The sequence below is a fragment of the Oncorhynchus masou genome, chromosome 6 (assembly GCF_036934945.1).
Source record: "Oncorhynchus masou masou isolate Uvic2021 chromosome 6, UVic_Omas_1.1, whole genome shotgun sequence".
NCBI classification, from domain to species: Eukaryota; Metazoa; Chordata; class Actinopteri; order Salmoniformes; family Salmonidae; genus Oncorhynchus; species Oncorhynchus masou.
In genome coordinates, this window is record NC_088217.1 from 67,299,714 (window position 1) to 67,312,828 (window position 13,115).

At 43.6% G+C, this 13,115-nt stretch overlaps 1 protein-coding gene across 1 annotated transcript in view; it reads right to left on the reverse strand.

The window, feature by feature from the left end:
- The window catches only part of LOC135542474 (alpha-1,6-mannosylglycoprotein 6-beta-N-acetylglucosaminyltransferase A-like), a 115,505-nt gene that overhangs the window by 37,205 nt on the left and 65,185 nt on the right, over positions 1-13,115 (reverse strand). The window contains exon 10 of the mRNA XM_064969432.1: positions 9,776-9,909. Within this exon, the coding sequence (XP_064825504.1) occupies positions 9,776-9,909 (134 nt within the window). The remainder of the gene's footprint in view (positions 1-9,775; positions 9,910-13,115) is intronic.

A 13,115-nucleotide genomic window follows, 5' to 3' on the forward strand; every position in this document is an offset into this window, starting at 1 on the left:
CCTCACTCGCTCTCCGCCTCGCCCTCACTCACTCGCTCTCCGCCTCGCCCTCACTCGCTCTCCGCCTCGCCCTCACTCGCTCTCCGCCTCGCCCTCACTCACTCGCTCTCCGCCTCGCCCTCACTCACTCGCTCTCCGCCTCGCCCTCACTCGCTCTCCGCCTCGCCCTCACTCGCTCTCCGCCTCGCCCTCACTCGCTCTCCGCCTCGCCCTCACTCGCTCTCCGCCTCGCCCTCACTCGCTCTCCGCCTCGCCCTCACTCGCTCTCCGCCCTCACTCGCTCTCCGCCTCGCCCTCACTCGCTCTCCGCCCTCACTCACTCTCCGCCTCGCCCTCACTCACTCTCCGTCTCGCCCTCCGTCTCGCTCTCAGGGCACCTCTCTCTCTCTCTCTCGCTCGCTCGCTCAAGCACATTGCCGGGGGGAGAAAATCTTTTTTGACTGGTCCAGAGAGATGCTTCCTTCTTTTTTTTTACGGATAAACTTCAGAGCGGTAAAGTCCATCAAGTAAAGCCTAGAGTCTCTTGAAAAGTTGTTTGCATCACAAAATGGCAACCTATTCTCTATATAGTGCACTACGTTTTATACCAGGGCCTATAGGACCAGCTCATAGGGTAGAATAGGGTGGAATTTTGGATGACTCTCTGGACTTTACTTGATGCAACCGTTCCAAATCAAAGGAGGGGTAGAGAAGGCAACCGGTGCCCTCATTCTATAGCATCCCATTTCACTGGTTCCCTATTGTAGCTCCTGGCCAAGGAAGGATGAATACCTCACAGCTGTCATCTGGCCATAATTCATCATAATCAGATGTTTATTTCTGGCAAAAAAATATTGGCAAAAAAGGAAATCAGCATCTGCTTGATAAGACATTTAAGAAAGTGCACTGAGGCCATATGCTTTTCTGTGTGGCTTGTTTAATGTTAAATTGAAAGACATTGAAATTCTAGCGTGAAATGCAATTCTATTCTGCGTAGGTTTTGATAGGCCTTGTGGTGAAATTCTATTAAAAAAAGACAATTGGCTGGAAATACAGAGAGCTTTCAATCTACCAAGACAATTTGAGTTCAATATTTAGTTTCCCTATTCAGAACTTGTGGAACATTATTAAGATTATATATATTTTTTAAACATACCTTGAATTTATTGCAAGACTAATGATGAGAATGATTATAATACATAGTTGTACGAACTCAGATGAGGACCTTTAACTACTTTCCCCTTTAACTTTAAATCAGCTGCAGGAAAAACACTGAGCTGAAATTACATGAATGAAAACAAGCAGGGGAAATGCAGAAGCAGAGGAGGTTTGAAGGCGTGCTGTCTAGAGTAGATTAACCTAACGTAGCAGGCGTACAAGACACGCCTGAAACTACATCCCCTACATACTGGTTTTGACAAAGAATAACTGTCGGGGGAGGTTCTCTTCGGCACTGTTCAACCAATTCAGTAAACGTGGAGGAGGAGTTAAGATGGGAGTGCCTCCTTGTTAATAACATCTATTTCCCCTGAAAACAGAACATCCTGTTGTTGGGGACTCGGCAGAGGATAAACGGAGATAAACATCGCTGTAACCAACTTCCATTTCACGGTGGGGAGTTTCCCTCTGATGTGTTCATTGGGGCACGCAACATTTGTTTCTTTTTTTAACGCTTTGCAACGAAAAAACGAAAATGAAGGTTTCTTATTGGACAAGTCCAGGAAGAGCAGTCCTCGTTTTAGTTCATTTTCTTCCGTTTGGCACTTGGTAAACACGACCCAGGGCTGGCCTTCCCGAACACAAACAGAGAAGACTAGACGGGGGAGGGCTAGTCCTGGGGACCCTGTCTGAAGACCTCTCAATGCTCCGTTGCGCTGTACTCTTATTCACAACGCCTCTCAGAGTAGGAGTACTGATCTAGGATCAGGTCCCCTGTGTCCATAAAATCGTATTCAAAATGATCTGAAAGAGAAAACCGATTCTGGATCAGCAGTCCTACGCTGAAATGCTTGATGCATACAGCCCCTGATACCTGTACCTGTGAGCTCTGACAGATGAGACAGACAAATTAGAGTTTGGGAATTTCCCCCAAATTGAAGTTAAATCTCTAGAATACTGCAGCATCATCTCAGGAATTGGGTATGGAAAACATAAAACCAATGGGTGGGTGGTGTATGCACGTCAATGTGGGTGGTGTATGATCGTCAATGCATTTCCCACATCAAAGGGCTCTGCTCAGATTCTACACACCTTAGCACTCATGCACACACACACACACACACACACACACACACACACACACACACACACAGAATTATACTGCTCAATTTATACACATCCCCCCTTCCCCAGTACACATGTAAATATTGGACTATAAATTGTGCCTTCCTGTATTATACTTATGCTAAAATGTTTATTATATTCTACTGCCATTTACTTTATGTTCGTATTCTTATTTTATTATTTCTTATTGCTGTTACATTGTCGAGAAAGAATCTGCAAGTAAGCATTTTGTTGGACGACGTATACCATCCATATCCCGTACATATGACTAATAAAACTTACGATAGTTTTGGTTTGTTCTTAGAACTTGAAACCATATGAGGTGCTCACTCCCAGAAATCACATATCTGTCCCAAATAGCACCCTATTGCCTATACAGTGCACTACTTTTTCTTTTTATTACCCCCTTTTCTCCCCAGTTTCGTGGAATCCAAATTGTTAGTAATTACTATCTTGTCTCGTCGCGACAACTCCCGTACTGGCTCGGGAGAGATGATGGTCAAAAGCCTTGCGTCATCCGAAACACAACCCAACAAAGCCGCACTGCTTCTTAACACAGCGAGCAGGTGATGGAAGCCAAGAGCCAGAGAAACAGAACAGTCAGGCTGTCATGTACCAACTGGAGCGAGAGCAGGGGAAACATTTGCTCACTGAAGGGGGTGTGTTATAAACAGGCAAAGTGATTAACTGTACAGATGGATGGCCGAGGACGGATGTGGGAGAGCATTCCAGCAGACCCCTCACACACACATACACGTGCATGCACAGACACACACTGTTTCAGACCAGTGAAACAGGACCCTTGATGAAGGGCCTGCTCAGGCCCTTGGTGAAGTCAGTCAGTCACACATTTGGCAAACTAGGAGGGCATCGTGTGGAAAGAATCTCTTTCCCGTGTGAACTCATGGAGTGTGACTGGTTCCACACCCATCCTCAAATCTCATTACAGACAATGAATAGCCTGTATGTGCCGGCCGGCTTCATTTGCATGATAGAAAAATGATCACATTTGGCAGATATGTACACTGAGCCAAAATATAAAACGCAGCAGGCAACAATTTCAACGATTTTACGAAGTTAAAGTTCAAATAAGGAAATCAGTAAATTGAAATAAATTCAATAGGCCCTAATCTATGGAATTCACTTGACTGGGAATACAGATATGCATCTGTTGGTCACAGATACCTTCAAAAACAAAGGTAGGGGTGTGGATCAGAAAACCAGTCAGTAACTGGTGTGACCATCTGCCTCATGCAGTGCAACACATATCCTTCACATAGAGTTGATCAGGCTGTTGATTGTGGCCTGTGGAATGTTATCCCACTCCTCTTCAATGGCTGTGCGAAGTTGCTGGATATTATCGGGAACTGGAACACGCTGTCATACACGTCGATCCTGAGCACCCCAAACATGCTCAATGGGCGACATATGTCTGGTGAGAATGCAGGCCATGGAAGAACTGGGACATTTTCAGTATTCAGGAATTGTGTACAGATCTTTGCGACATGGGGCCGTGCATTATCATGCCGAAACATGAGGTGATGGCGGAGGATGAATGGCACGACAATGGGTCTCGTCACGGTATCCCTGTGCATTCAAATTGCCATCAAAATGCAATTGTGTTCGCTATCCATAGCTTATGCCTGCCCATAATATAACCCCACCTCCACCATGGAGCACTCTGTTCACAAAGTGACATCAGCAAACTCCTAGCCCACACAACGCCATATTTCGCTGTCTGCCATCTTGCTGGTACAGTTGAATTCATACGCGAAGAGAACTCTTCTCCAGTGTGCCAGTGGCCATCGAAGTTGGGCATTTGCCCACTGAAGTTGGTTACAACTCAAAACTGCAGTCAGGTCAAGACCCTTGTAAGGACGACGAGCACGCAGATAAGTTCCCTGAGACGGTTTCTGACAGTTTGTGCAGATATTCTTCGGTTGTGCAAACCCAGTTTCATCAGCTGTCCGGGTGGCTGGTCTCAGACGATCACGCAGGTGAAGAAGCTGGATGTGGAGGTCCTGGGCTGGCGTGGTTACATGTGGTCTGCGGTTGTGAGGCCGGTTAGACGTACTGCCAAATTCTCTATCCAAATTATGGAAAATAACATTAAATGCTCTGACAACAGCTCTGATGTACATTCCTGCAGTCAGCATGCCAATTGCACACTTCCTCACAACTTCAGACATCTGTGGCATTGTGTTGTTGTTTATTGTCCCCAGCACAAAGTGCACCTGTGTAATGACCATGCTGTTTAATTAGCTTCTTGATATGACACACCTGTCAGGTGGATGGATTATCTTGGCAAAGGAAAAATGCTCATGAAAAGGGATATAAACAAATGTGTGCACAAAATTTGAGAGAAATACGCTTTTTGTGCATATGGAACACATCTGGGATCTTTATTTCAGCTTATGAAACATGGGGCCAACACTTTACATGTTGCGTTTCTATTTTTCTTCAGTGTATCATTACTCTATACAGGGGCTTACATATCCTCTGTTGAGTTAATATGCATTATGCAACATAATGTAACATTGTTACAGTTGAAGTCAGAAGTTTACATTCACTTAGGTTGGAGTCATTAAAACTCGTTTTTCAATCACTCTACAAATTTCTTATTAACTTCTTTGGGATGGGGGCAGTATTGAGTAGCTTGGATGAATAAGGTGCCCAGAGTAAACTGTCTGCTACTCAGGCCCAGTCATATATGCATATTATTAGTAGATTTAGGTAGAAAACACTCTGAAGTTTCTAAAACTGTTTGAATGATGTCTGTGAGTATAACAGAACTCATATGGCAGGCAAAAACCTGAGAAATAAAATGCAAACAGGAAGTGGGAAATCAGAGGTTTGTAGTTTTTCAACTCTTGGACGATCGAATACACAGTGTCTATGGGGTCATTGCACTTCCTAAGGCTTCCACTAGATGTCAACAGTCTTTAGAACCTTGTTTGATGCTTCTACTGTGAAGTGGGGGCGAATGAGAGGGGAATGAGTCAGAGGTCTGCCAGAGAGCCACGAGCTGGTGACTCGTGTTCACGTGAGAGTTAGCTTGAGTTCCATAGCATTTCTGAAGACAAAGGAATTCTCCGGTTGGAACATTATTGAAGATTTATGTTAAAAACATCCTAAAGATTGATTATATACATTGTTTGACATGTTTCTACGGACTGTAACTTAACTTTTTGACTTTTCGTCTGCTCCTAGTGATCGCGCATCATGAATTTGGATTACTGGGCTGGACGCGCGAACAAAAAGGAGGTATTTGGACATAAATGATGGACATTATCGAACAAAACAAACATTTATTGTGGAACTGGGATTCCTGGGAGTGCATTCTGATGAAGATCATAAAAGGTAAGTGAATATTTATAATGCTATTTCTGACATCTGTTGACCACACAACATAGCGGATATCTGTTTGGGTTGTTTTGGTCTCTGAGCGCCGTACTCAGATTATAGCATGGTGTGCTTTTTCCGTAAAGTTTTTTTAAAATCTGACACAGTGTTTGCAGTAAGGAGAAGTGTATCTATAATTCTGTGCAATGTTTATTAAGAGTATTTCTGTAAATTGATGTGGCTCTATGCAAAATCACCGGATGTTTTGGAACTACTGAACATAATGCGCTAATGTAGTTTGTTTATATAAATATGAACTTTATCGAACAAAACATACATGTATAGTGTAACATGAAGTCCTAAGAGTGTCATCTGATGAAGATCATCAAAGGCTAGTGATTAGTCTTATCTATATTTCTGCTTTTTTTGGCTGGAAAAATGGCTGTGTTTTTCTGTGACTTGGCTCTGACCTAACATAATCGTTTGGTTTGCTTTCGCTGTAAAGTCTTTTTGACAATCGGACACTGTGGTGGGATTAACAAGAAATGTATCTTTAAAATGGTGTAAAATACTTGTATGTTTGAGGAATTTTAATTATGGGATTTCGGTTGTTTTGAATTTGGCGCCCTGCACTTTCAATGGCAGTTGTCATATCAATCCCGTTAGCTGTATCTCAGCCCAAAGAGGTTTTTTTAACAAAACATTTTTTGGAAAGTCGGTTAGGACATTACATTGTGCATGACACAAGTCATTTTTCCAACAATTGTTTACAGACAGATTATTTCACTTATAATTCACTGTATCACAATTCCAGTGGGTCAGAAGTTTAGGCAAAGTTGACTTTGCCTTTTAAACAGCTTGGAATATTCCAGAAAATGATGTCATGGCTTTAGAAGCTTCTGATAGGCTAATTGACATAATTTGAGTCAATTGGGGGTATACTTGTGGATGTATTTCAAGGCCTACCATCAAACTCAGTGCCTCTTTGCTTGAAATCATTGAAGACTCCAAATAAATCAGCCTAGACCTCAGAAAAAAAATAGTTCATCTTTGGGAGCAATTTCCAAACGCCTGAAGGTACCATGTTCATCTGTACAAACAATAGTACGCAAGTATAAACACCATGGAACCACGCTCAGGAAGGAGACGCGTTCTGTCTCCTCGAGATGAACGTACTTTGGTGCGAAAAGTGCAAATCAATCCCAGAACAACGGCAAAGGACCTTGTGAAGATGCTGGAAGAAACCAGTACAAAAGTATCTATATCCACAGTAAAACGAGTCCTATATCGACATAACCTGAAAGTCCACTCAGCAAGGAAGAAGCCACTGCTCCAAAACCGACATAAAAAAGCCAGACTACGGTGTGCAACTGCACATGGGGACAAAGATTGTACTTTTTGGAGAAATGTCCTCTGGTCTGATGAAATAAAATTAGAACTGTTTGGCCATAATGACCATCGTTATGTATGGAGGAAAAGGGGAATCTTGCAAGCCGAAGACTACCATCCCAGCCGTGATGCACGGGTGGTTTCATCATGTCGTGAGGGTGCTTTTCTGCAGGAGGGACTTGTGCACTAAACAAAAGAGATGGCTTCATGAGGGAGGAAAATGTATGTGGATATATTGAAGCCAAATCTCAAGCCATCAGCCAGGAAGTGAAAGCTTGGTCGCAAATGGGTCTTCCAAATGGACGATGACCGCAAGCATACTTCCAAAGTTGTGAAAAAATGGCTTAAGGACAACAAAGTCAAGGTATTGGAGTGGCCATCACAAACACCTGACCTCAATCCCATAGAACATTTGTGGGAAGAACTGAAAAAGCATGTGAGAGCAAAGAGGCCAACAAAACTGACTCAGTTACATCAGCTCTGTCAGGAGGAATGGGCCAAAATTCACCAAACTTATTGTGGGAAGCTTGTGGAAGGCTTCCAGAAATGTTTGACCCAAGTTAAACAATTTAAAATGTACTACTGACCCACTGGGAATACAATGAAGGAAATAAAAGCTGAAATAAATCTCTCTCTACTATTATTCTGACATTTCACATTTGTAAAATAAAGTGGTGATCCTCACTGACCTAAGATAGGGAATTTTTAATAGGATTAAATGTCAGGAATTGTGAAAAACTGTATTTGGCTAAGGTGTATGTAAACTGACTTCAACTGTATCTGAGACAGAGACTAAAGGACTTTCCTTTTGTTTTACTGCATACAACAACGCCAGAGGATGAAGGACACGCAATATAGTATGCAACAGGAACTGTTTTGGGACTAGAGTCTGTACCTCGCCGGAAGCAGAGAAACAATTCTAGATGTGAACATGTTGTTATGGTTTTGGATTTGAGAACAGTAAAGAGAAGAACGACATTGGAAATGTTCCCTCTATGGCTTCAGTTCTAGCCTGGTTCCTAAAAGATATGTTGGTGCTGTCTTGCCAACGGCCACACGAGTCAAGACAGTGCAAACAGATCCTGGCGGCCAGAGCCCTTTGCCTCTCCTGTCTCATTGGCCAGAGGCCTTTGCCTCTCCTGTCTCATTGGCCAGAGCCCTTTGCCTCTCCTGTTTCATTGGCCAGAGCCCTTTGCCTCTCCTGTCTCATTGGCCAGAGGCCTTTGCCTCTCCTGTCTCATTGGCCAGAGGCCTTTGCCTCTCCTGTCTCATTGGCCAGAGGCCTTTGCCTCTCCTGTCTCATTGGCCAGAGGCCTTTGCCTCTCCTGTCTCATTGGCCAGAGGCATTTGCCTCTCCTGTCTCATTTGCCAGAGGCCTTTGCCCCTCCTGTCTCATTGGCCAGAGGCCTTTGCCCCTCCTGTCTCATTGGCCAGAGGCCTTTGCTTCTCCTGTCTCATTGGCCAGAGGCCTTTGCCTCTCCTGTCTCATTGGCCAGAGCCCTTTCCCTCTCCTGTCTCATTGGCCAGAGGCCTTTCCCTCTCCTGTCTCATTGGCCAGAGCCCTTTCTCCTGTCTCATCACTTTCCCTCGTCTATACCCTTTATCCAGTGATTTATGTAAGACTACTTAATGGTAATGAATGGAACCCAAGACTAGGATTGATTTCCCTGTGGCACCTTCTTTGTCTTAAATGTCCTCTGTTACGTTTTAGTGTTAGGATGGAAGGAAATCCAACACAAATCCAACATTGAAACCATATGTTTTGTTTATTCAAGCCCCAATGTTATTGTTACACAACTGCAAGTGTGAGATTCAGTGACTTCCCTTAAGCCTGGAAACAGAGCTGTAATGAAAGGATATAAAACAACACGCTGAGGATAAGGTGAATGTTTCTCCACAGGCAAGGGGACACAAATCCAACATGCCAGATGCACCGAAACAAGTCAGTGTTTCATTTCGACCCATGGTGTAACCCATGTAAGTTTGATTAGTTACAGATATCATCTAACCCTCGCAGCTAGTAAACTGGATGACATGAAAAGACCTGTGTCGTATGAGAATGGCATACTCTATCCGCAACACAAAGGGTCTATTGAGCCTGGTCTGCTATTCCAGCCCGACGTGGGCCAAACCACTGAAACTGAGACCGGAGAGGGGTATTCATCCATTCTGGGTAAGATTTTGCTTTCCATCAGCCATGGGGAAAGGTTAAAACACCCAGGGGTGGTAGACTCTCCCTCCCCACCCCTGGGTTGTGTTCATTAGGGCACGTAAGAGAAAACTTTTCAACATGTTTTGCAAAGGAAAACAAAAATGAGTGTGTCTTATTGGGCTCCCGAGTGGCGCAGCGGTCTGACGCACTGCATCTCAGTACTTGAGGCGTCACTACAGACACCTTGGTTCGAATCCGGGTTGTATCACAACTGGTCGTGATTGGGAGTCCCATAGTGCAGCGCACAATTGGCCCAGCTTCGTCCGGATTTGGCCGTCACTGTAAATAAGAATTTGTTCTTAACGGACTTGCCCCGTTAAATAAAGGTTAAATGTAAAACTATTTTTTTTTATTGGATGAGTACAGGTTGCCCCTCTCTGTTTTAGACCATTTTCTTCCATTTGGTGCCTTATGAACATGACCCTGTCATTAGGTGGGAGTAGGGTGAAGATGTCCCTAGATGCTGATCTTGGGTCAGTTTGGCATTTTCCCCCCTCATGGTTAAGGTTAGGATTGGGGAGGAGAAGCTGATCCTAGATCTGGAACCCAGAGCCATTAGATGCTACTTACGGAACATGGTGTTGAACTGCTGGGGGTTGAGGTTCCACTTGCCCCAGGGGGTCTTGTGGCCCTTGGACTGAGCATAGTGGGCGTGGTTGAACTCGGGCTCTGTGCCGAAGGAATCCAAAACCCGCAGCATACACCTGTAACACACACCAAACATGACAAAGGTATCATACACCCGTCACACACCACATAGTGCTAGCATACATCTGTAGTACACACCACATTACAGCATTAATACACACTTCCAGCTGTATGCCTCAACCCCTAATAAATAGTTAATTAATTACATGATGCATATCTTTTCCACACCTTCAGCATGGTCACAGATAGTGTACAAAGCGCAGAAAGAGCATCCTACAGATGAAACTTGAACAGTAAAGGTTCCACTTCATGACTAATTAGAGGACCAGAGAAAGGATGTCATGTGCAATGGAATGACACATTCATGACCTTTTCTCTCTCGCTTTCTCACAGTCGCTCCCCCTCTCTAATCAAGCCTTTTAGCTTTCCTCTCTCTCTCCAGCTACCTCTCTTTCAGTCACCTTCTCTCAGCTCCCATCTTTCAGTTTCCCTGACAGATGCTTTTTCAGATTATTTATTTTTATTTTCTGTAACTAGGCAAGTCAGTTAAGAACAAATTCTTATTTACAATGATGGCCAAGGAGCAGTGGGTTAACTGCCTTGTTCAGGGGCAGAACGACAGATTTTTAACTTGTCAACTCGGGGAATCGATCTACTGTAGCGACCTTTCGGTTACTGGCCCAACGCTCTAACCACGAGGCTTACCTGCCACCCCCATTATAAGTCCCCCCCCATTTATTTTTAACCCTAAAAATAAACACCTGGCTATGCTTCACCACTATTCCTTTCCATCTTTAATCCTTCTGTACAGAGTCCAACATACTCCTCTGAATGGAGGTGTAATAATGAGCATTAATAAAAATTGATGAGGAGCCAGGAGTACCAGAGGGGCCGGCTAAGTCTGGCAGCCCAGGCAAGGCCACTCCTGACCAGGCAGATGTTTCGCAGATGGTGGGTGGGTGGGTGTGTGCATGCATGAGAAAGAGAGAGAAAGACAGTGTGTGTGTGTGTGTGTGTGTGTGTGTGTGTGTGTGTGTGTGTGTGTGTGTGTGTGTGTGTGTGAGAGAGTGTGTCTCGTCTCAAGATGCTCAGGAAATAGGGGAAATGGATTCACAATGAGGAAACTTAAGACCAGTGGGACTAAAGCCGCAGCATGCAAATCTCTTCTTTTTGAGACACGTGTGTATTGTCAGACACAGTACAACATTCTTAGGAGATTATGAGAGAGAGATGCAGGTGAAATAGTCTTCCAAATGAGATTGTTGTAGACTGGAGACAAAGGTTGTAATTCAAACATTGTTCAGATCAGTGGCAAGGAGTACAAAACGGTCGCCTTTAAGATATCAGTCATGTGTCTATAATGATTCCCATGTAGTATTGAGAATTAGACAAACTGAAATTATAGCGTATTATAGCCAGCAAATAATGATTACAGTCGATAGGATGACTGAAGCAAGCATTGGTTTTCTGTAGTGAGAGTTTTTGAGAGAGATAGACCAATACATAGATCGATACAGAAAGAGGAAGAGAAAGAACGAGTGAATGTGTGTTTGTGCCTGCCTGCATCTGTTTGTTTCCGTGTATGCCTGCTTGTGTGTGTACCTGCTTGTGTGTGTGTGTGTGTGTGTGTGTGTGTGTGTGTGTGTGTGTGTATGCCTGCCTGCGCGTGTGTGCACGAGAGGGAAGAAGAGGGACAGGACAGGATAGGCGGCTGGCACTCATTCATTCTAAAACCACTAATATTGCTGAGCCGACCACTGGGATTCTCCCTACAGTCCTTTCACTGGCCTGAACAACTCCACTCACTTTCACTTTGGCCTTAGAACACAATCCTCAGTCTCAAATGTTCTTCCCTCTTGCTCCCTATTGGCACCCTATTCCCTATATAGTGCAGTGCACTACTTTTGACAAGAGTCCCATAGGGTTTTGGTCAAAATAGTGCACGACAGTGAGCTCCAAAAGTATTGGGATAGTGATACATGTTTTGCTGTTTTGGCTCTGTACTCCAGCACTTTGGATTTGAAATGATACAATGACTATGATGTTTTATTGTAAATAAGAATATAATACATGTTTTAACACTTCTACATTCATGTGGATGCTACCATGATTATTTTGTGCCCAATATAAATTAATGGCAAATAATGTATTGTGAACATTTTGGAGTCACTTTTATTGTAAATAAGAATAGAATATGTTTCTGAACACTTCTACATTAATGTGGATGCTACCATGATTATGGATAGTCCAGAATGAATCTTGAATAATGATGAGTGAAAAAGTTAGTTGCAAAAATATCATACACCCCAAAATGCTAACCTCCCCTGTTATTGTAATGGTGAGATGTTAGCATATCTTGGAGGTATGATATAAAATGCTAATCCCTCCTGTTATTGTGATGGTGAGAGGTTAGCATGTCCCCTGTCATTGTAACGGTGCGATGTTAGCCTTTCTTGGGGGTATGATATAAAATGCTATCCTCCCCTGTTATTGTAATGGTGAGAGGTAAGCACGTCTTGGGGGTATGATATAAAATGCTATCCTCCCCTGTTATTGTAATGGTGAGGGTTAGCATGTCTTGGGGGTATGATATAAATACTAACCTCCCCTGTTATTGTAATGGTGAGATGTTAGCATGTCCCCTGTCATTGTAACGGTGCAATGTTAGCCTTTCTTGGGGGTATGATATAAAATACTAACCTCCCCTGTTATTGTAATGGTGAGGGTTAGCACGTCTTGGGGGTATGATATAAAATACTAACCTCCCCTGTTATTGTAATGGTGAGGGTTAGCACGTCTTGGGGGTATGATATAAAGCGCTAACCACCCCTGTTATTGTAATGGTGAGAGGTTAGCATGTCTTGGGGGTATGATATAAAATGCTATCCTCCCCTGTTATTGTAATGGTGAGAGGTAAGCATGTCTTGGGGGTATGATATAAAATGCTATCCTCCCCTGTTATTGTAATGGTGAGGGTTAGCATGTCTTGGGGGTATGATATAAATACTAACCTCCCCTGTTATTGTAATGGTGAGATGTTAGCATGTCCCCTGTCATTGTAACGGTGCGATGTTAGCCTTTCTTGGGGGTATGATATAAAATACTAACCTCCCCTGTTATTGTAATGGTGAGGGTTAGCACGTCTTGGGGGTATGATATAAAGCGCTAACCACCCCTGTTATTGTAATGGTGAGAGGTTAGCATGTCTTGGGGGTATGATATAAAATGCTATCCTCCCCTGTTATTGTAATGGTGAGAGGTA